Source organism: Grus americana, chromosome 14 (genome assembly GCF_028858705.1).
Source record: "Grus americana isolate bGruAme1 chromosome 14, bGruAme1.mat, whole genome shotgun sequence".
Classification (NCBI taxonomy): Eukaryota; Metazoa; Chordata; class Aves; order Gruiformes; family Gruidae; genus Grus; species Grus americana.
The window spans coordinates 6,348,879-6,369,228 of record NC_072865.1 but is presented as its reverse complement, the minus strand read 5'-3'; the positions used below and the strand labels follow the sequence as shown (position 1 = coordinate 6,369,228).

At 47.2% G+C, this 20,350-nt stretch overlaps 1 protein-coding gene across 1 annotated transcript in view; it reads left to right on the top strand.

The window, feature by feature from the left end:
• The window catches only part of MGAT4B (alpha-1,3-mannosyl-glycoprotein 4-beta-N-acetylglucosaminyltransferase B), a 51,932-nt gene that overhangs the window by 18,678 nt on the left and 12,904 nt on the right, over window positions 1–20,350 (top strand). The window contains exons 2-4 of the mRNA XM_054841754.1: window positions 17,369–17,548; window positions 18,241–18,381; window positions 19,217–19,350. Of these exons, the coding sequence (XP_054697729.1) occupies window positions 17,369–17,548; window positions 18,241–18,381; window positions 19,217–19,350 (455 nt within the window). The remainder of the gene's footprint in view (window positions 1–17,368; window positions 17,549–18,240; window positions 18,382–19,216; window positions 19,351–20,350) is intronic.

The window sequence follows — 20,350 nt, the reverse complement described above, 5'->3', positions numbered from 1 at the left end:
ACCTTCTCCCGGCAGGCACTGGCTGGTGTCAGGCGCCTTCGTGCCCAGACACCCCGACAAGGCTGTGTTTATTAGCGGAGGGTTGGTACGGTCTTGCCTCGGTGGAGAAGTGGAACTGAATGGTCATTTTGTGATGCCAGTAATTGCAGCATCCGTGTAGTTTCACCATCCAAGTGTTTTACTGATGATCCCAAGTGCTGGGTTGATTCCATATTGACTTTGCAGAGCACCGTGGCGCTGGGAAGGTGTGTAGCATCTGTTTATAAGATGCAGTAACTGCCAGTTTGCTATTAATTTTGTCCGTATTGAGTTAAGCAATATAGGGGAAGAAGGGCAAAAGAAACAACTTTTTTGTTGGAAATTTATTCTGTGGCTTCTTTTGGTCCTGGGAGGGGCTGTTATGATAAAACCTGATAGATATTCACATCTGCCTATGAAGAATGTAGGATTTATCTTTCAAATGAAATTTGCTTTGCTGCGCTGCCAGCAAGGGTTTTTTTGAGTAGCTATTTTTGTGAAATATAAGCGGAGAATTTGTATTGGCTTCACACTTAAAATATAGCCAGGGGAAGATGGAATATTCATCTTTATTGTATTTGTTTCTCCCGTAATGAGATATTACTGTCTGTCGTAAAGGAAGCGGTCCCCGAGCCCAGGGAGCATGCCCAGTTATTTTCTGCTTGCTCCATTAGCTCGTGTGCAGACCTCCCGATTTTTTATGTGCGTGTGCTTTTCTACTTGTTTAATCCTGCCAACTGCTCTTCTGGTTGGAAATCCATTTTTATAATGCTGGGTATTACACAAATTTGTTGAAGCTCTTAATGCAGATAACGGGGAGGTGAGGCTGGTTTGCCCAATCAGGCCGTGCCGACTTTCTGCTTTCCATCAGTCACGCAGAGAGCTTTACGCTGCAGCTCACCGAGGGCATAAAATTCACGCAGTAAAGAAAAATAAAGTTTAAGGAACAACTAGAGCGCTGTAAACATCGCTTGGATTTTTATTTATGAAGTCCAAGCACAGCACAAATTGTATGGCTCGCTGTGCCCTGTGGGAATCTCTCTTTGTATTCCTTTTTTGAAAATTTTCCATAACTAGTAATCATGGGATCGTGGCAGAGAGCCCTTCTGTAAATAGCTTTTTTTTGGTCACCGCTGCTGTTTACTATTACTCTGTGCAGCACGGTAATCGAAGCTCCTTGTTCACGGGAACATTCCTAATGAATTGCAGCACGGATGCAAGCGGTGGAGCTTCGCAGCCCCAGATTTCGGGGTTTTGTTGTGTGCATGATGCTTTGGGGACCAGAGCTGGGGCGGGTGAGAGGCATCTTCTCTCTCTGAGCGCTGCGTGTGATTTGCAGTGTTTGTGTAGCCGTTTCCAGCAGAACTGAGCACAGCCCTGCCTGTTGTACTGTGCTGGTTGTTTTAATCTGTTGAATTCATCCGTGGCACTTTGCCTGGTGGAGAGCGGAGGGAATGTTGTCAGCAGTGGCAGAGGAGGATGCCAGGCAGCTTTTTTTTTTTATTTATTATTGTTATTATTTGTAGTGAAGCCATACAAAGTCCATCCAGGGCCTCATGGCAAGGGTTTAAGTAGCTCTCAAGCACGCACGTATCCTTTGTTTAAGCAATGGAGTACACAACCTGCTCGAAGTTGAGTGTGAGTTTACATACTTGTGTTAACTTCTGACTTAACTACCCAGCTTTATTAAAAATAAAAGGAACAAAATCATTCTGGCACGCTTTGATAGCTACAGCATTTGGAAAGTCTTCAGCTTCTCTCTCTTCTCTTTCCTGATTTCTTCCCAAGAATAGTTGCAACACTTTTCTTTTTTAGGACTTTGCCCTAATAATTACATCTGTGAAGATCTGCTGGGATGGGTTTTCCTACAAGCAGGATTATGCCCTTAAATGGAAAATAAGCCACCACAACAGCCAAAGTTTGGGGAAAGAAATATTATTGTGGGAAAACTAAGTTGCTGTGGAGCTGCACAGTCAGGAAATGCTCGTTAGTGCGGAGAGGAAATGCTCGTGTCTTCTAAATGCTTGTTGCATTCTTTTTTTAATTGTTGTTAAAATAGGAAAACTTACCTCTAATAAAATACAGCTAATACACCCTCTGTTAAATGGATGGGAGGCATGAGAAAACATTCGAGGGAGATGGGGAGGCCAGTCTTGCTTTATGAACTTATTAATTTACTTGCTGGCTCATGCTCCCTCCCTTCCCCCCCCCAGGCTGGTGGTGGTGCAGGTCCTCTCCAGGCTGCCCGGCCGGTTCCCCGGCCCCGCTGCTTCTCGGCCAACGATTTGGGCTAAATAATCCAATTAAGCTTTGCAGCTTATATAACTCTCTTGGCTCGAGGCAGCAGTCGGACTGACGGGGATACAAAACACATCTGGAAATGGTGTACTAAACATACTACCACGGCTGGAGCCAAAAGGATTTGGACAAATTTGCTCATACGCACAAGATGTCCTTTGAACAGCAAGACGTATGTGTACGATCTCCTTGCTGAAGAAGTTGAAGTTAGAAAATACTCTTATCCGTAAATCGTTGCCCTGGCTGGGAAACAACTGGTTTTTCTCCTCTCCCTTCACCTTTGGAAGATCATCTGGCTCTTCTTCCAGCTCCAGAGGATTAGCCAGTCCCCATAGTATGCTGATCGTAAATAACACGTATGTTTAGGTATTTCAAAGGTGGAAAGGACCTCCAGCATCATTTAGTCTGACTTCTTATCTGATACCCACCGTAGGAGTTGCTTTTTATTTAAACTGAAATGTAACTTGGTGTATAACCAGAACATAGCTCTGAAGAAACAATCAAGTTTTTTTCTGAGAATTCATTATAACCCTGGTAATTTATGCTAATGGTTAATCACACTTACTATTAAAATGTGAGCATTTTACGTCAGCTTGAGGGCTGGGGAGAAAGAACTCAGTGATTCTGTATTTCAGGTAGCGTGCCCAGCACAAGCTTAGGAAAAACCAGTGCACGTTTTAGCACTCAGATGTCTGTTCTCCTGTTGATATCCATTACTCTCAGTAGGGAAGTTATGGGCATTAGCAGCAGAATGAATTTCCCTTCATGTGCAGTAATATGCTCTTATAGCTTTGTTTTATAGTCTACTGTCTGATGTTAAAGAATTTATTTGTCTTTGCAGGTGTGCAAGGCTGGTTTAGCACTCGCGTCCTGCCCATTCCTGGGTGCTTGCACGCTGCGTGCCTGACACCTTCCAAATCTGTGCTGGGGAAGGGATGTAGAATCGCCACCTCCCCAAAATCTGATATGCCACGCACACACACAGCTGCTGGGCTTGTCCTTGGGAAAACATATACAGGGAATTAGCTGCAATAACGTGCGCTGGCTGGGTTGCAAATGAGTGGTGCCAGAGCTGCAGGGACCCCAGAGGTGGTTTGGCAGAGGGCACGTTTCGCTCCCGAGAGGGGACGTTGCTGGGGCACGGCGATGCCGAAGCAGCGCTCTGTGGCGTTCTGACCCCGCTTTGGCTTTTGAAGTGGTTTGGCAGTGCCCAAGGATACGCACCCGGGTGAACCCCACAGTGCCGGGGAGGTGGTGCAGAGCCCTGGGCGGCTCTGCTTGGGGCTGCCCCGGTCTGCACCAGCGTAGGGCTAATAAACACGCAACCCACACTGACAGCGACCAGGATCTCTTCAGTATCTTTGCACTAGCAGAGCTTACCCTGTTTTGTTATGGACAACTTAATAATTTCTTCCAGTGAACTGATTTATAAGGCTGTCAGAATGCCCCTGCTCTCACCAGACTTTGGACATGGCCACGGGAGTCTTCTGCAAGTATCTTTGTAGTCATAAATATGGAGTCACGATCTTATAGTTCATACATTTTATTTTTTTTTTCCCATGGCCATAAAACTAAATAATGAGTTCCCCAAAAGAGGCTGTATATCTTGAACCACTCCTCCCAGCCCGTGACAGAGTTGGGGCTCACCTGGCAGCATTGCTCCTGTTCAGACGTGGGTTTGCTGGAGACGATGACACAGCTCTGCCCCCACTTCTTCCACATTGCTACTGTATTTGACAGACTGGCCGCCCTCTCTTGATGTTTTATCCCTAAAGAAGAAGAAAATTGGATTAGCTTTTTCACAGCAACGCACAGCGGTGATCCTAGGTGACAAAGCTGATCTATGCATGGGAAGCTTGGGGGAGCTGGGTACGAGGGTAGGTTATGAACAGGGGAGTCACCCAGGGTGATTCGCTTTATGGACGTCTCATAAAGGCATTCCAAAGGATGAACCGATCACTAAACATTTCCTCATGTGCTCGATGACGGCTTTTAGTCCTCGAAGAGGTGCTGAGCAGCCCGAGTGGCCGGTGAGAGACCATTTCCAAAGTGGTGTTTGAATGCATCGGGGGTACCTAAAGCACCCGAGTACAGAAACAGCCTCCCTGGGCACTGCAGTCCAACAGTAAACCTCTTTGTACAGAGGGAACAGGGGCTTAAATTCAGCTCTGAATACTCATGCTGCAAGTTTTAAGGGCAGTTTCCATCACAGTGAGTCACGCTGCTTGTTTTCCCTGTGCCGTGCTGAGCCTCGCTCCCTGCGGTGGGATTTTCCCTGGGTTTTGACCTCCTGGGACAGCTGGGCTGCAGCGAGTGGGGTCAGGTGCTGCACTCTGTCACTCCCACTGGTGTAGTTTGCTGTGATTTTGTGCAGTTTAATTCCCTCAGTAAGAGCCGTGGCTCTGCTCGGCTGTGCTCAGGGTTCATCTTGTGCAAAACCCCTCTCCCTCTTGCAGCCTTGCCAAGCAGCCGTGGTCCCCCCGGAGCTCTGTGCTCTCTCTTGTCTTCCCCTCACGCTTCCCCAAGTTTAACAATGTCTGGGCTCTTGGTTTGAGCATCTCAGTAAATCCTCCTGTCCTGGTATAAAACCAATTATCGATTGATTTCATCCTAAGGAGTGGCTGGGGATGGCGGGGTGCTGCCGGGGGACCCACGGCTGGATGCTGCAGCACTTTGCCCAATTCAGCGTCGTCCTGTGCATGCTTCTGTGAGGACGTGTGGCTGCGCTGGTGCTTTCTGGGCCGTGTAAGATACAACTGTTTTGTCGTGGAAAACTCTCTCCGCAGGCTCTGACACCATTTGCAGGGTGCAGCTCATGGGTTCCTGCGAGGAGATGGGGGCTCTTCTCCATGCAGCAGGCAGCCCGTCCATCTTCCATTCTCCTTGCAGCACCTAAACATGTCAAATTGAATCTTTCTGGAACATAGCTTCCCTCTGGGTGGAAAGTCTGGAAAACTGAGCCACAGCAGCCCACATAGCAATTAGCATTACCTTATGTATGCCACCAGTAAAGGTAACGGTGTGTGAAATCCTGAAAACCCAAATGCATTTAAATAGACATGTTCGAAGGAAATGAGAGGCGTGAACTGCGCATCCGCTCACAGGGAGCGTGTAGTGTCCTCTGCCAGGACTAAACAGCACTTAAGGAATAGTCGTGAAATTCAGCATAAGTACCATGGTCTTGTGGTCCCGGGCTACAGGAAGCATACCTATTTTTGGAGGTGGTAAGCAGCATGCTGTAGGGCTCAGTGCATTGTCTTTAAGACATTAGGTAGAGCTGACATTGCGAGAAAGCAAAACCTCTAAGGATGTGGTTTCAGAAGCCATTTAAACTGCTCTCCATTTGGGCTGTTGTCCAAAATGACATCTTAGTTCACATGTGCTTCCTTTGCACCACTGGCTCGGTCAGCAGGATGGTCTGGCCGAAAATTAAGCCCGCAATGAGGATGCTTGATTTTCCAGCTGGATCAGTTCATGGATACAGTGGACCATGGGCTGCATGGGTGTTGGTGCCGTCCAAAGGGGCAACAAGGAGCACCCTGCCCATTTCAGCACGCCTGGCTTGAGATGCCGAAAGCCAGTCGCGACACCCTGCCCGGAGCTCAGCACGGGGGAGTGGGAGATGCCAGTAACATTGCAGAGCAGCAGCTTGTTGAGAAGCTTTCAGGCTTCATTTAATAAGCAACCAAAGGTCTTAGCAGTAGCACACCCATGGAGTCAGCATCCTCCTCCTCCCCCAGCTGTTTATTTTCTACCCTTGAAATGTCCTGCAACCCCCACCTTGTGCTGTGCCATCGCCAGCATCTGTGTTGCCTCGCAGCAGAGCCGATCTGCTGGAATAACGCTGCTGCTGCTGCTGGCACGGGGCTGGCAGGCAGCTCCGCAGCTGAACTGTTGTCAGATGTGGAACCAAGGCCTCCTGGCTCTGGGTTAGTCCCTGCATTTTTAAATAGAGAAAAGTTAAATTACTGCAGGTTGCTGTTGCTGGCAAGTCGGGAACTCCATCTTTGTACTTCAGTGACGTGTTTTCTGCAAGGGCAAGAAATAAGGGGGGATTTTTTTCCCCTCTAAGGCAGGCTGGTGTGGTTTTGTGGGAGGGGGCACCAGCTTTATTTGCTAACCCTTTCTCATGTTTTCTTGGCTGCTGAATGAGAAAAGGGAGAAGCAGGTCTTCCTGCCCTTTTAGCGCTATGTTTTTCTTCCCAGGAATTATCCTAGCATATAAAATGAAACAAGAGCCCTCAGATAGCATCAACACTTATAGTTGATCTAAGTGTGCTATTTAATGGCAATGCCTTGTTTTTTCTCTGGAGAGAAGAAAATGTACCCCATTAAGTGCTCATGTTACAAGCCTGCACCCTGGGGGATAAATATTTGAAATATTAATGCTGAGTAATTTTTAAAAGGTTCTGTATGCATTTTATTTTAAGCATTCTGCAAATTATTTAAGACTACTAAAACAAAATGCAATTCAGATCAGCTCATCCCATCATCAGTATGTGGTGATTTAAAAATCTGCTTCTACCCACCAGCACAGCCGTGCATCCGATCGGGCATTGGTACGATAGGGAAATTGTAAACTGTTTGCTGCTGCGGATCTGTAGGTAGACAAGATGTACAATTTACATAGACAGTGGAGCGAAGGGAACGCTCTAAATATCCTTTCACTCTAATACAGTTGCGTGCATTGCAAATGAGTTACTCTTTTGGAAAAAGAAGTCAAACCTGACTTGCATTGAAGTTCTCAGCTATTAACATCAGCGGAGCCAGGGACTCCAGCCAGAACTTCTGTGATTTCCTTGATATCCCTGTGACTTAGTACATCTCTTTAACTTTTCCATATGTGTTCTCTGATTTATAACACAGCACTACTTTATTTTGCTGTTGTAAAATTCTTTCATACGCTCAGCCGTGCCAAAACCTTCATCTGTTATTGATTAAACAAATTCCCCCTGTTCCAGGATTTCGGCTGTTCCGAGTCTGGTGGTAACTTCAGTGGAATGATGAATGCAATGGTCAGTCGTACAAGGAGGTGGGGAGATACAACGTCCCGGCACATATTGCTGCTAATCAATAAGCTCCCCTTCAATTTACAAATTGGAACTGCTTTTTCCACCCGCCACTGCTGCATCTCTCCTGAGATGGGCTGAGCTCGTCCGTCAGCTGCGAAGTGCCAGTGGCTCACGGTCATTTGTGGGGGGGATGATGATGATGTTGGATTTTAGTAATGTTTGGAGGAGGATTAACAAGAATTTCATTTCGACTCCTTCACAGGCAATTAGCGACAGCTGCTGCTAGAGAAAGGCCGTGATGATTAACACAGTGACCTTTGCAAAGATCGGCTTCCCTTCTTGGAGGGATTCCTTTCGGATGGACTTGTGAGCCGTTAGCACTATGGCACGGAGCGGGATGTGTGGGTGCTTTGGGGTTTGGTGGAACAAGGTCTCTGTTTCATTATTGACATAATTAGGTTGTAATAAAAAGGGGTTTCCTGTTAGACTGCGAGGCGTTTGCTCCGCTTGAGGATTTTCTGCTTCTTTAAGGCTCCAGAGTTGGGCCTTACCAGTACCCATGGGAATGTGGTCCTGCGTGCTCCAGACATCGGCGCTTTCTTCAGGGTTGTTTTGGTTCATGAGATTTTACTCGCTAGCTTTGGTAGTCATTGTGGGAACAAGGCAAAAGGGCAGGAAATCCAGTCTGGAGGTTTGCAGAGCCCCAAGCAAATGCCATTTGGGTTTTTACTGCGTGTGATGGTTTGCAATCCAGCATGAAGCTGACCATCACAAGCGACGAGTAAAACAACCCATGGCACGGCCAGCGCCGAGACCGATGTGCCTGGACCCGACAATACGCGGACGAGACTGCTGCAGGTTCCTGCAAGTGCATTTTCAATACAGGAGAGCACCATGCTTTCTGCGGCAGGTCTGCTCCCATTGCCCTTAGCTGCATCCGAGAGCATTTTCCCTGCCCGGGCCGGGGAAGGACAGTGCATTAGGCAAATGCATCTTCTTTTAAACCACGCACAGGTTTGCTCGGTCAGGACTGACCACATGTGCAAGCCTTTCAGATTCTCCTTTTTCCCCCTTTCTTTCCACCCCTTGCCCAGGTTTGCCTGTGTGATGTCCTCACTTACAAATCCTGTAGAGCTGCAATTATTCTGAGGTTTAATGACCCATGATTTCTGTAATGCTTTATTTTATTCACTTTCAGCATGTTTTTATTCCCCAGTCAAATAAAGACTATTAAAAACCCCTCCAAGAACAAAGCCTTGCTTTCCATTTGAGAGAAAAATGCTTCGAAAGCTGTATTCGTGCTACACAGGTAAATAATTAGATTGCTAATGAATTAGCTTTGCTTTGAAGACGAAAGCTGCAGTGTTCCTAATTAAGTTCTGAGGAGAGACACAGGAATTTGGGGTCTTTCTCCCAAGAAATGGGGGAAAAGGGGACCACCGAGCCGGCCGAGGCCAGGGACTGCCGGCGGGGTGGTGATTTACCCCACCTTGGTCTCATCCCCATCTCATGGTGCCTCTGTGCTTGCAGCACCTTCCAGCTCTTTGACATTGTTTAAATTCCTCATTTCAGTGTTTTTCCATGGCAGTGAATTCGGAGAAATAATACACTTTCTCTGTGCAACACGTTTCCTTTTATCAGTTTCAAATTAATATTTGAATTGAATGGTTACTTACTCCTGTATTTTGAGACAAGGAGAATGGAAGTCTGTGATATATTTTCATTATATCACTCTATTTTATATGCTTTTCATCATGAACCCTATTATTATGCCCATCCTAAGATGAATAATCTCATATATTTTTTTCTTTTTTCACAGAGCAGGGTTTTTTTCCCAGGCCTTTGATCATTCTCATCACCCTCTTCTAAAGCCCCTTTTAAGTCTGTAATAATACTCTTTTTCAGATGAGGTGAAAACTATTCTGGGATTAGGCAGCATCATTTTAATAATATTATAATCTTCATACTATTACTCCCTATCCCGTTCACTAAGCAGACTAACAGCTTGTTTGCCTCTCACTCCATCCGCTTTTTTTTCCCTGGACTGCCGCTGCTTGCAGAGCAGCATCAAGGCACTCCGATGCTCTGGTCTCCTTCCTAGTTAATATTGTTAATTAAGAACCGTGTGAAAAATACCTTGATTTCCCCCCCCAGTTAATTTGCATCTATCAGCTTTGGCATTAATTTGCCATTTTGTTGCCTTTCTCCTGGTCATTTGCTTCTTTTCTGGCTTTGACGAACTTATTTCCACGTCAGCTCTGTATTTGGCTACTTCACAAATTCATCTCCTCCTCCAGCTCCTCACTAAATTTATTAGACGGTGGGTTTAATACCAATCCGTATGGCTTCCTCTCGATAGTTAACCTTTTGCCATGATGAAAATTCACCGTTTAATTCCATCTTCTTTCTCTTTTGATCAATGGCAGTATTTGCCCTCTTCCCTTCTCCTCCTTAGCTGTTTTGCAGCAAAATGAATTGCCATCTGATTTCTCTGTCTTGTTAAATCCCTTGAATGGGTTGATAAAACCCCAGGAAAAATCAGAAGGACTGTTTCCTTTTGTAGAAGCTGATGGTGGTTTGTACCTACCGGGAATTTCCTCGCCAGCTAGTGCTTTTTTTTTACGGCACGGTAAAACCCAGGGGATTTGCAGTGATCTTGGAGCTCTTTGTATTGTTCTGTGTGATTCACCCATGGAGCTGGACTGCAGAAAGAGATCCCAAACCTGCTCTGCAGGTACCCGAGAGCAGTGTCACAGCTTCTGCTGCCTCCTCTGCCCTGATCATTTTAGGCGTAGATGATGGGCGTCACTGTTTGCTTTCCTAATTTCTTTCTACATCCTTGCTTTGGAGCCTGCATCCCTCCTGGAGAGCTTTTTGGGTCCAGGCACAGGCAGCCCTGCAACTCGCTTTCCCCCTTAGAAGGGGAATTATAATGTTCAGCATCCGTGTTGTGGTTCCCTGTAGTGGAAAATCTACCCATCCCCATCCCTGAAAATTTACTACTTAGGACTTTAAAAGAGAGAAGAAAACAAAAAAGTTTATTTTTTGAAGGATCCATGTGAATGTTTTCTGAACTGGATCTCAAATGCAAACAGTTGCTCCTACTTTGGAATAATAAGGCACAGGGGATATGTATTTTCCTCTATTCTTCTGAGGACATATGTGCTGAGACAACATTAAACTTCAGCGAGGAGACGTGCAACAGGAATATGATCAAAACCTACTGCTGCAAAAAGAAGAAATGGTGACTTAAAGGTGCCTGCGTTCCCTGGGTAGAAACCATCAGTGGAGAGATGCATTGCATTTCTATCTCATTACACAGAGCTGTTGAAGGTTGAAATGCTGTTAAATATACCACAGGCTCTTATTAAATGTCTATATTAAAAAAAAACCCAAACAATACACACACGCACACACCAGATTGCAGCCGGTGGAAGCGCTTTCTTTATTTGAGGATCATTTTTTTCAGGCAGGCTGACTTTTAATAAGCCTCTTGTGCCGGCTGATGTGCTGGCTCAGCGTGATGGTGGTGGAGTGGGATGCTCAAACCCAGGAGCCGACCCGGGGGCAGCGCGAGAGCCTGTGTGGCGCCGGGCTGAGCGGCTGCTGGCTGCGAAGGATCGCTCCTGCTCCCACCGCCCACCCGGGCAGCCAGCGCCTTTTACTGGGGACAGAGGTTGGGTACTGGTTTTTGTAACATTGCCATAGACCCTGGTGCAGCAGAACAGTGCTGCCTGTTCTCAGGATGGTGCTCGAGCACAGGCTCTAAGTTGGGGTGTAGTGATGGGACCAAGATGTGCATTGGGGGTGGTGGTGGCATCGAAATACATTATTCAGCCCCGATGCAGGATAGCACGCACCATAGGTAGTGGTTGAACTGAAACAAAGTGTAAATAAAGGGCAGAGGATGGAAGAGGAAGGAGCTAAACCATAGCCGCTATTTTTGATGGCTGCTTTGGCCGCCCGTGGCTGTTACGGTGACTCTGGGGCTCGTCCCATCAGTGCCAGTGCCAGCACCATCCTAACACAGCCCTTTGCTTTGAGCTGGGAAACCCACGTGCCGCCTCCTTCCTTCCCTGTTCCCTGCCCTGCCTGCCGCTCTCCGCACCTACGGCTCTTTTCCCAGTAACAATGAGCTTTCTAGTGCTACTAAAGACTCTACTTCTCATGTTACTTTCTGTCTTGGTGTTAAACTCAAGTTATAACCTAATATAATAAAAAAACTCTTTAAAACTTTTTTTTTCTTAAAAAAAAGTGTAAAGAAACTTAAAGAAACTCCAGGTGTATTTTTATAAGCAGCGGCTAGAAAAATGTCTGTTTTGACTCAGTATCCGAGTGGTTTGGGACACAGCGGAGCTGTAAATGTCACTTAATGTTTACTGAATAAAGCATCCGTGTTTGCTGTGTGGCGATGGTACTGCTGACATGCTCGCTCTTTCCGTGGGGATGAGTCAGCCCCCAGCAGGGTAGTTGCAACTGCTGGAGCCTTTCGGGAGGTCGACCCTGCCAGATCACGTCCAGTCCCTGAAATCTGGCCTTGACTGTGTTTGATTTGTTGCTCGGCATGTCTTGGTGCTCAGTTCCTTAAGGCAAACCAAGTTCTCGGTAGCCGCGTATATCCTAAGCTGCCAAAATATTTATGATTTTAAAAGATGAGTCTAAGACTGGGAACAATGGTCTGCTGGCTCAGGAAGGGGAGACGATGTATCTCTGTCTTGCTTGTCTTACAGGAGCACGGTTAGTGTTCCTTTAGATTTGAAGGAAAAGACCTGCTCAATGTTCATCCTGCCTTTTTGGGGGGGGGGTATTTTGGATGCTGAACTATCCTCTCTTTTTCTTTCTGCTAGTTAAGCCAGTATTTTTACTGTCACAACTTACCTGTAGCTCCACACGTCCCAGCGGAGTCGCTTTCCTGAGGCTTTTTGGGGGATGCTTTGGGGTTTTGTTTATGGTGAGTCTCTAAAGCTGATCTCATCCTTCTACAGCCAGATAAGCAAAGGGCAATATTTTCCTTTTAATGGTATAAAATGCTTATTGTGGAGTTATTGCTGATCCCTGTGTACCTGTGTGCAAAGTGTCTCCCACCTGTGTGCTCCACCAGCCATCAGATTTCTGTGTAGAGCAGGACTATCCTTTTTCACATCTCAGGAACTGAATTTAATTCACTGATATGGTGCGGTAACTCCTTATATCCATTTCAATGGTCTGGTGGAATTCTGTTAGCAAGATACCTAATGAATGTTGCGATTCAATCAGGGCAATCTAGAGTGTAATGTGTGGAGCGATGCCAGCATTATATAAATCATTAAACATCAAAACATTAAAAAAAAAAAAAAATCCCTAATCATATCCTAACTCCAAGAGCGCCTGTAAATGGCCAGGGACGAAGCCAGGCGTGGGCAATGGGGATGGTGGCGAGCTGGGGCGGGATGGCTCGCCAGCTTGGTTCCCTGAGCTTCACTGGTTGCATTTTTGGATACCGTGGATGCTGTAGCATGGGGAGGGGGTGGTTTGTGTGCCCTGGAGTCCCCCCAGGCCTCTGGCAAGTCCTAGAGGAGGAACAGTTATTAATTAAAGGGGTGCTTTAAATAAAATGAAGGAGAACAGTCATTGCAGATAAATTTTCTGTAAGCAGTTTAGCTTTCTACTCCAAGTCCATCTATGTTGTGAACTGGGGACTGACTACACTTTATTTCGACTGGTTTGGCCCTGGGAACTCTTGCAGCAAAAAAAGGTGCAGTTGTGCTCTTGAAGCCAAGATTTTATAAAGATATATGGTCTAGAGGTTTGGGGTTGTTTTTAGATTTTAAACAAAGTCTCTTGAAAGTCTTCCTAATGAGAGGCAAATCCAGCTAGCAAAGACTTTGCATTTGCTTTTGAAAAGATTGAATTGGAGGGAAATCTCTGGCTTTGGCCATGGGTCCTCTCTGCTGGGAAAGGTTATCTGCGGAGAACAAAACCAAAAGTAATTGGTCCTGAAATACGGACATGTTTAAAATGCACCGCAGGCTCTCTGGGAGGTTGGAGTGCGATTTGAAAGACTTACGCGGAATACAGAATTATAACTTTCTGAGAGAGAGAGAGAAAGAGCGTGTGGGTGTGCATACGTGTGTGTGTGTCTGTGTGAGATTTCAAGGTGGGGGGTTTATCGACACTCGTCTGCTTTTGTGCCCGTCTGCTGTTTTAGGATCAGATTAGGTATTTTGCTTTCACTCAAAAACTAAAAATGGGTAAGGAGAGTGGATGCAGATGTCCCAGCCCTCACCTGTGCTAACAAACATGGGCTGCACTTAATAGTCGCTTAAATAAGAACGAAGCCACAGAATTCTCCATCACGGGGAAGTAGTTTTTATTAAACGGATGCTGTCTTGGATGGACGAAAACCTTTGGGAAGGCTGCAGGAGATCAGCGCTGCAGACCCCACGTAAGGCTCCTGGGGAGCAGCCCGTGAGCCCCGCCAGCGTGTGCCCATCTGCTGTGCACCACTGCATCCCCGCTGCCGGGAAGAGAGCCCGGTCAAGCTGTCCCTGTCTGCTGCTTCACCAGCAGTTCAGACGTCGCTCAGCAAACCCAGTGTGGGGATCTCAGCTGGAGGCCCCCAGCTAAAAAAAAATGAAGCTTGGCAGCTGCGGCCAGGCGCAGCCGGGGCGAGAGAGGGGAGCAGGGCGAGCTGTTGGTCGGCGAGCGATGCTCAGCTGGACGCTTCCTACGGCCGCTGACCCTCCGCCACAAGCTGCTCCCCCCTCCAGGGATGCACCCCCCCCCCCCAGATCTGCTCCGGTGAGTGCCGGGATGGACAGATGGCAGCCGGCGCCCAGCTGTGCCCAGCGCTGCCTTCTCTGGCCTGCAGAGACCCGGCTCGCGTGAAGCTGCTCGATGCACGCTTGGAGCCTTGGAGCCAGCCTGTTTCTAAAGATGGCTTGCAAAAGGCTGTTGAGTGCAAATATTAGGCATGTCAAGGTGTGAAACGTGCTGTCTGCAGGGCGCTGGGTATGCACAACGTGTGCTGCAAGTACTGCAAGTCCCATTCGAGAGGTTTTTGGTCTCCCACATCTGTCCTGCAAACCGTCACCTAACACCGACTTTCTTTCTTTATTAAACCAGTGTATTTTAAGCCCGAAGCGATGTGTTATCTCTCAAGAAAAAGTAAGCTGAGTCTTTTTTTAATATAGTTACAGCTAGGAGTTTTTGTCCTGCAATGCTTGAGTCTGGGGATATTTTAAGAGCTCTGCTATCTTCTGCTGGGAGGGAATACAATAAATATGTAGATAGGGAGTGCTGCTGCTTTGAAAGGTAAGTAAAGGGTCTGTGCTGAACTGACGGTAGCTGAAAAATTTGTTCAGCCTAATTAGCAGCACATCACTTCTGTGTCCAACCTTGCTTGTAGAGATGGGAGCCAATTTCTGCCCCCCCCCCCCGCCCCGTCCCTTATCCCCTGCTGCCCTTCGTGGCTTTTCAGAGCCCTCCCTGGCTGAGCAGCTGAGGGTTGCTGCGAGGACGGCAGCTCTGCATCCATGTGTCATTGCAGACCGAGGAGCGCAAAATGGCATTGCTGGAGATTCACGGGAAACTGTACGCCCATCCTGGGCTTTGTCTCGGATGGTTCAAGCCATCACCGGAACCGGTCACGATCGATCAGCTTTTAAATTTCATGAAATTTTAATTAAAGAATGGAAAGCCTACAAAGACATCATAGGACAAGAGCACTGGAAACAAACACAATTTCACTTCCAACCATTAGCCAGAAAAGCAGCAAATGGTTGACTGCACATCACCATTGCCGTCTAATGAAAAGTACAGCTCTTGGCTTCAGCGGGCAGGTCATTAGTGACTGAATAATCAGTGACATTTCCCTTCTAAATGTGACACAAACGAAGTGCAGTGCTCTGGAAAAAGCCATTAAGTGCAAAGCCTTGCCTTTACTCTGCTCCAGGTATTGCAGAACAAGATCTAACGGCAGCCTTTAGCTGTGATTTGGCTGTGATGACATCCACGGGATAGTAAACCCCCGGTATGCTGAGAGCCAAATGCTTCCAGCCTTGCACAAGCACGGTTCCTGCCATCGCATCGTGCAAAAACAGAAAGTGAGACTTGTTCCTTGCTGGTGTTCACAGATGCAGCTGGTAAAAGATACAAGTAGGAAAACCTATAATCTGGAGTACTGGGAAGCTGAAAGGTATATTCTTATGTCTGAGAGGTACCAGCAGGTAAAGGTCTAGCTCATCGTGGAGTCAATCTAAAGCCTGACATCCTCCTGAGAATTCCCGTGGCAGCTCCCTAAGCTGGGTGTTAACCTGTTTTTCTGCAAATTTTTAAATGTTTTCTCAATGGGAGTGGAAAGTGAGCAGCACCACACAGGAAAAAGGAAGGACTGGTCTTGTTTATGTCTTTGCCTTGACTTTCTCAGAATAACGTGTTGTCAGATGGATGGAGTAATCAAGTGGGTGTAACTTCCTCTGCTCCCTCCCCGTGTGCCTGTGGCTTTGAAAATAATGCTGAAAGGTTAATAGGAGTCAGACTGCCTCGGGGGCAGGGGGGGGGTCCCTTGTGTCGAAGCAGTGAGTCCTTAAGCAGGTTTTTCTGGGGAGAAGAGACCCCATGGGGGAAACTTTTCCTAGGCAAAAGCATTGATGGGAGCTGCACTGGGAAGCACTGTTGTCTTGGAAACTCTGTGCTTTGGAGCTGGGTATGTCTGATCTTCAAAATTCCTTTTTCTTTATGGACCCCAAATTAGAAGTTGTCGATGCAGTCAGTGTATCTTTTTTCAATGGCTCTGATTTATATTTAGCCCTGTGTTGGGAAGTTCCAGTGCAGTATTTTTGCTCATTAGCTCTCCTGGTTGTGTTTGGGCAAAGTGTCTACTGTTCAGTGGGTAAATCTGGTTTGGGTGTAGTCCTGTGGGTTATAGCCGTACTGAAAACACACTCAGTGACCACAGGTAAAAGTGTATTTTTAATTAGTAGTTTCATTAATAATGGCATAAAAAATTACCCAGGAAAGTTCATTAATGGATAACCGATTCCACTCCCAACTATTGTATAGTTAGTTCCAGCTGACGACTCTCCGTAGTTTTGTTGCTTAAAAAGGGCATGGTGATATTGTTTCAAAATAAAAAGCAGTATTACCCTATCAAAAGTTTCTTTTTAATATATTACATTTACGATGCATCCTTAAGGTGTGTATCCAAACACTTGTATTTATATAAGCATTCAGGCAGCTATTGCCACGTGATATTGTTTATCCTGCCTTGTTTCGGAGAGCTTACATTCCCCAAATCCCTTTTGGTCATTGGGGACTCTCTTCCGAAGCTGGAGGAGGTGCCGTGCCCGCCCTTGTCTTGCTGCAGGGTGGTGTCCACCTTGCAAGCATCTTGCTTTCCATCGCTCGGGGTTTTCTGGGAGATGCCCCCTGCCATCTGGAGAAAGCCTTCGAGGTGCTGTCTGGGAGTTCTCCCAAATTACCCACTCAAACATCCTTCCACATGTGCTCTTAAAACTCTTTCCTTTGTGTACCGTAAAGGAACCAAAGCAAGGAGCGAGACACTTAAAAATATTGATACTCCTTGGGTTCGTCATGGCTTTAACAGGCCATCACCACCAGTGCTTTCAGTTCTTTTTCACTTGACTCTGGTTCCTTGCTGCTCACTCCAGCAGTTGCCATCTCACGCACTCAAAGTTCTGGAGCTGCAGAGAGATGCAGAATATTGCTTATAAAATTAATGCCAACAACAGACTCCCCTTTTCTAAGTATGTAGTGAAGAAGAACTACCATGCAACTTATTTTTTGCACAGAAAATGAGGTCATATTTCTACATGACCCAAAAACCCAAGTTAAAGAGAAAAATGAAAGGAGCTTTTTAATTGTAGTTCTGCAACTTGAACTGCCCTCTCTCCAACACAACTGATGGGTGCATGCTGGACCACAGCTCCCTAAATCCATGTTTTAAGGATTGGGGAGTTACGAGTCATGAGCATTCCTTTTGCAACTTGAAACCCTTCAGAGCGCGGAGGAGAAAGCTTCTCTCTCTTTTCCATCCTCAGGTGACGTTGTGGACATCTACCAGCGGGAGTTTCTCGCTCTCCGAGACCGACTGCACGCAGCCGAGCAGGAGAGCCTGAAGCGCTCCAAGGAGCTCAACCTGGTCCTGGAGGAGATCAAGAGAGCGATCTCGGAGAAGCAGGCCCTGCGGGATATAAACCGGACCTGGAGCAGCTTATCTGGTGAATAAACAGAGAAGTTGAGGATCTCGGGCTGTTTTGAAGCTGTTGCTAATGAGGAGGTAGAGAGGTGTGCGTGCGTGTGCGTGTATGCAGGGCTGCGGACAGGATGTGCTCTTCTCTTCCCCCGGCGTGAGGAAATTGTGGAGTTCAGAGGGACTTCGGAACTCTTAAACTCCTGTTTAATTAGAGGTGCACAAGCATCATTAAACACTGAGATTTGCCTCTGCCGCAGATATTTGCCAATTTGCTTGCTTACAAGCTGCTTTTTTTTTTTTTCTTGCAAGTCATACGTGCCGTTTCCTATGGCTGTATTGAATCCATATGGAAAATGGGTATCTAAAGAGAGGGGGAGGAAGGAGTTAGGTTGGCTGAGCACCCCTCACCAATTTATTTGTTCTTTTTTTTTTAAGTTGCTCAGTTGAAGAAAATTGGATCTCTACAGAAAGATCTGATTTGACCTTCATGTTATCTTCATGCTCCCCCCTCCTTCCCAAATATTTTGGGACTTCTTTAAGGCCCTCATGGCTCCTGCTGAACTTTAATTGGGTTTGTGGTAGCATGTTAAAGGTTGGCCCGATTTTTTATAACCCAGCAGTAGTCTCGGGTGGCCAGGCTGCTCTAAAAAGGCTTTTTGCCTTGCAGTCTCTTCCTACCTACCGTTCCTTGCAATTGATTCCCTTTTCCTTTTTAAGACGAAACCAAGTTAAAACTGTGGAATATCACCAACAAGAATGTGCTGCACCTTCCCACCATCTTCCATCATTTGCCACATTTGCTGTCAAAGGAGAACAGTCTGCAGCCAGCCGTGCATGTGGGACAGGGGCGCACTGGAGGTAAATGGGAATTAGTGCTGCTTCTGGTGCTCTTCCTCACCTTAGTGCCTGTCCCTCCCCTTTCCTCTGGGCCTGGCTGTGGTATGGAGATGAGCAGGACTGGAGGAACGGCTGCATGCATCATGCAAGCTTCCTTGGTATCGTGGCACGCGGGGTGGGTAAGCCTTGTCACATCTGCGAGTCTATGGGGGAGTGCTGTCTGTGCTCTTGACTGGCACTAAAATGTTCTCGATGCTTCTGCCAGATGTTTTTTGCTGCTTTCCATCTCCAGAGTACTCTAGGCTTTGCCTGGAAGGTGGTCAGATGAAAGCACAGTTTGCAGGGTACTTCACGAGGGCTCTGTACTGGTCTTAGGGGACAAATCCCATCTGGAGTAGGACTTTGGGTACTAGATGATTCTCCCATGCTCCCATATCCCAACCCAAAGCCAAAGACCTGACTTATCCCTCCTAAACTGAGGTACTTGTGGCCATGGGAGAGGTCTGGAGAACAAGGGTGCTCTTGTAGTTTATGTTCACAGGCTGAAAAGGCCCCTAGGAGGGAGTTTGGATGTTTCTGTAGGCATCAGTCTTTCGGGAAGAAAAGAGTGAGTCTACCTGACAGCCATGGGTGCCCTGCCAGCCTGGCGCACTGGGGTGCTGCTGGTCGGTACTGGGCTGGGGGACAGGAGTATGGGAGCCCTACATAGCCCAGGAACCTGCCAACCTGCTGATCACTGCTGGTTTTTAATGACGGAGCATGGCACGGAGCAGACGAACCATGAGGTGGTCATGGGAGTGAAGTGTCTTGTCCCAGCACATCCCCCTCTCTAAAATCTCTCCTTGGCCCTGGGCAGTGTCCGTTGTGATGGGTATCCCCAGCGTGAAGCGGGAGGTGCATTCCTACCTCACCGATACCCTCAACTCCCTCATCTCAGAGCTCACTCAGCAGGAGAAGGAGGACTCTGTCATCGTCGTCCTCATCGCCGAGGTAAGACAGGGCTTTGCCTGTTTATCCGATTTCCCTGTTCATCCCGTTTCCCTGACTCCCATCCCACTGTCTGCCAAACTCGGTGCCAAACAGGACGGCTGCCCACCTGGAGGCCAGCTCTGCCGCATGCCGGGGCAGATAAGCCCAGCCTTGGGCTGCCGTCCGACCAGGATCATTGGGTGCATCCTGCCCAAAGTGAAGCACCGACTGGGGCAGAGAGGGTCAGGACGCGAGCAGGCAAACAGCAGCAGCTGCCAGCGCAGCACGTGCTTTTGTCTTGCTGATCTCAATCGTGATGGCGCTTGCAGAGTGCTTGAGTGGTTGTTCCCAAAACGTGCTGGAGCAGCCCCATGGTCACATCTGGGGCAGCTCCCCGACCCGCTCCTGAAGCAGCTTGGTTTCTCCGCGTACCCATAAGACAGCACTAAACCCTTCTCCAAACCCAAGACCCTGCTGATTTGGGGCTGAGGCTAATATGATGCCTCTTCGTATTGGTGTCTGGAGCCCAGAATCAGTTGCTGAATCCAGGGGCTAAAAAGCCTTGATACATTAATCCGCAAGAGCTGCTTTTATCTATGGGTTTAGATGGTTATTTTTCTCCATGGCTTTCCCCTCAGGATTATTTTCTTGAGCTTGAAGTGCATTTGTCTTAATTTCTAGAAATCCAGTGAGAAAGATAAACCTTGGTGGCATGTTACTGGGAGCGGAGCAAAGATAAATGTCTGGGTTTGCTGCCTGTTTACCCATAATTTGATGCTTTGAGTAGCATTTGGACTTCGGGTCTCTGGCCAGTATTTCGTACAAGAAGGCGCGCACAGATGGGTGCAGCCCAAAGTGCCCGGGACAAGGTTCAGTCCTGGCCGTCGTTTCCCTTTGAGCCAGGACAGGTTTGATGACTGTTTTGACAGTGGGTGAGTTAAACCGTGAGAGGTTTTAAGCAACTTCACCAAAAACATCTCCTGTTTAGGACTGCAGTAAATTATTTTGATTTTAGTTGACT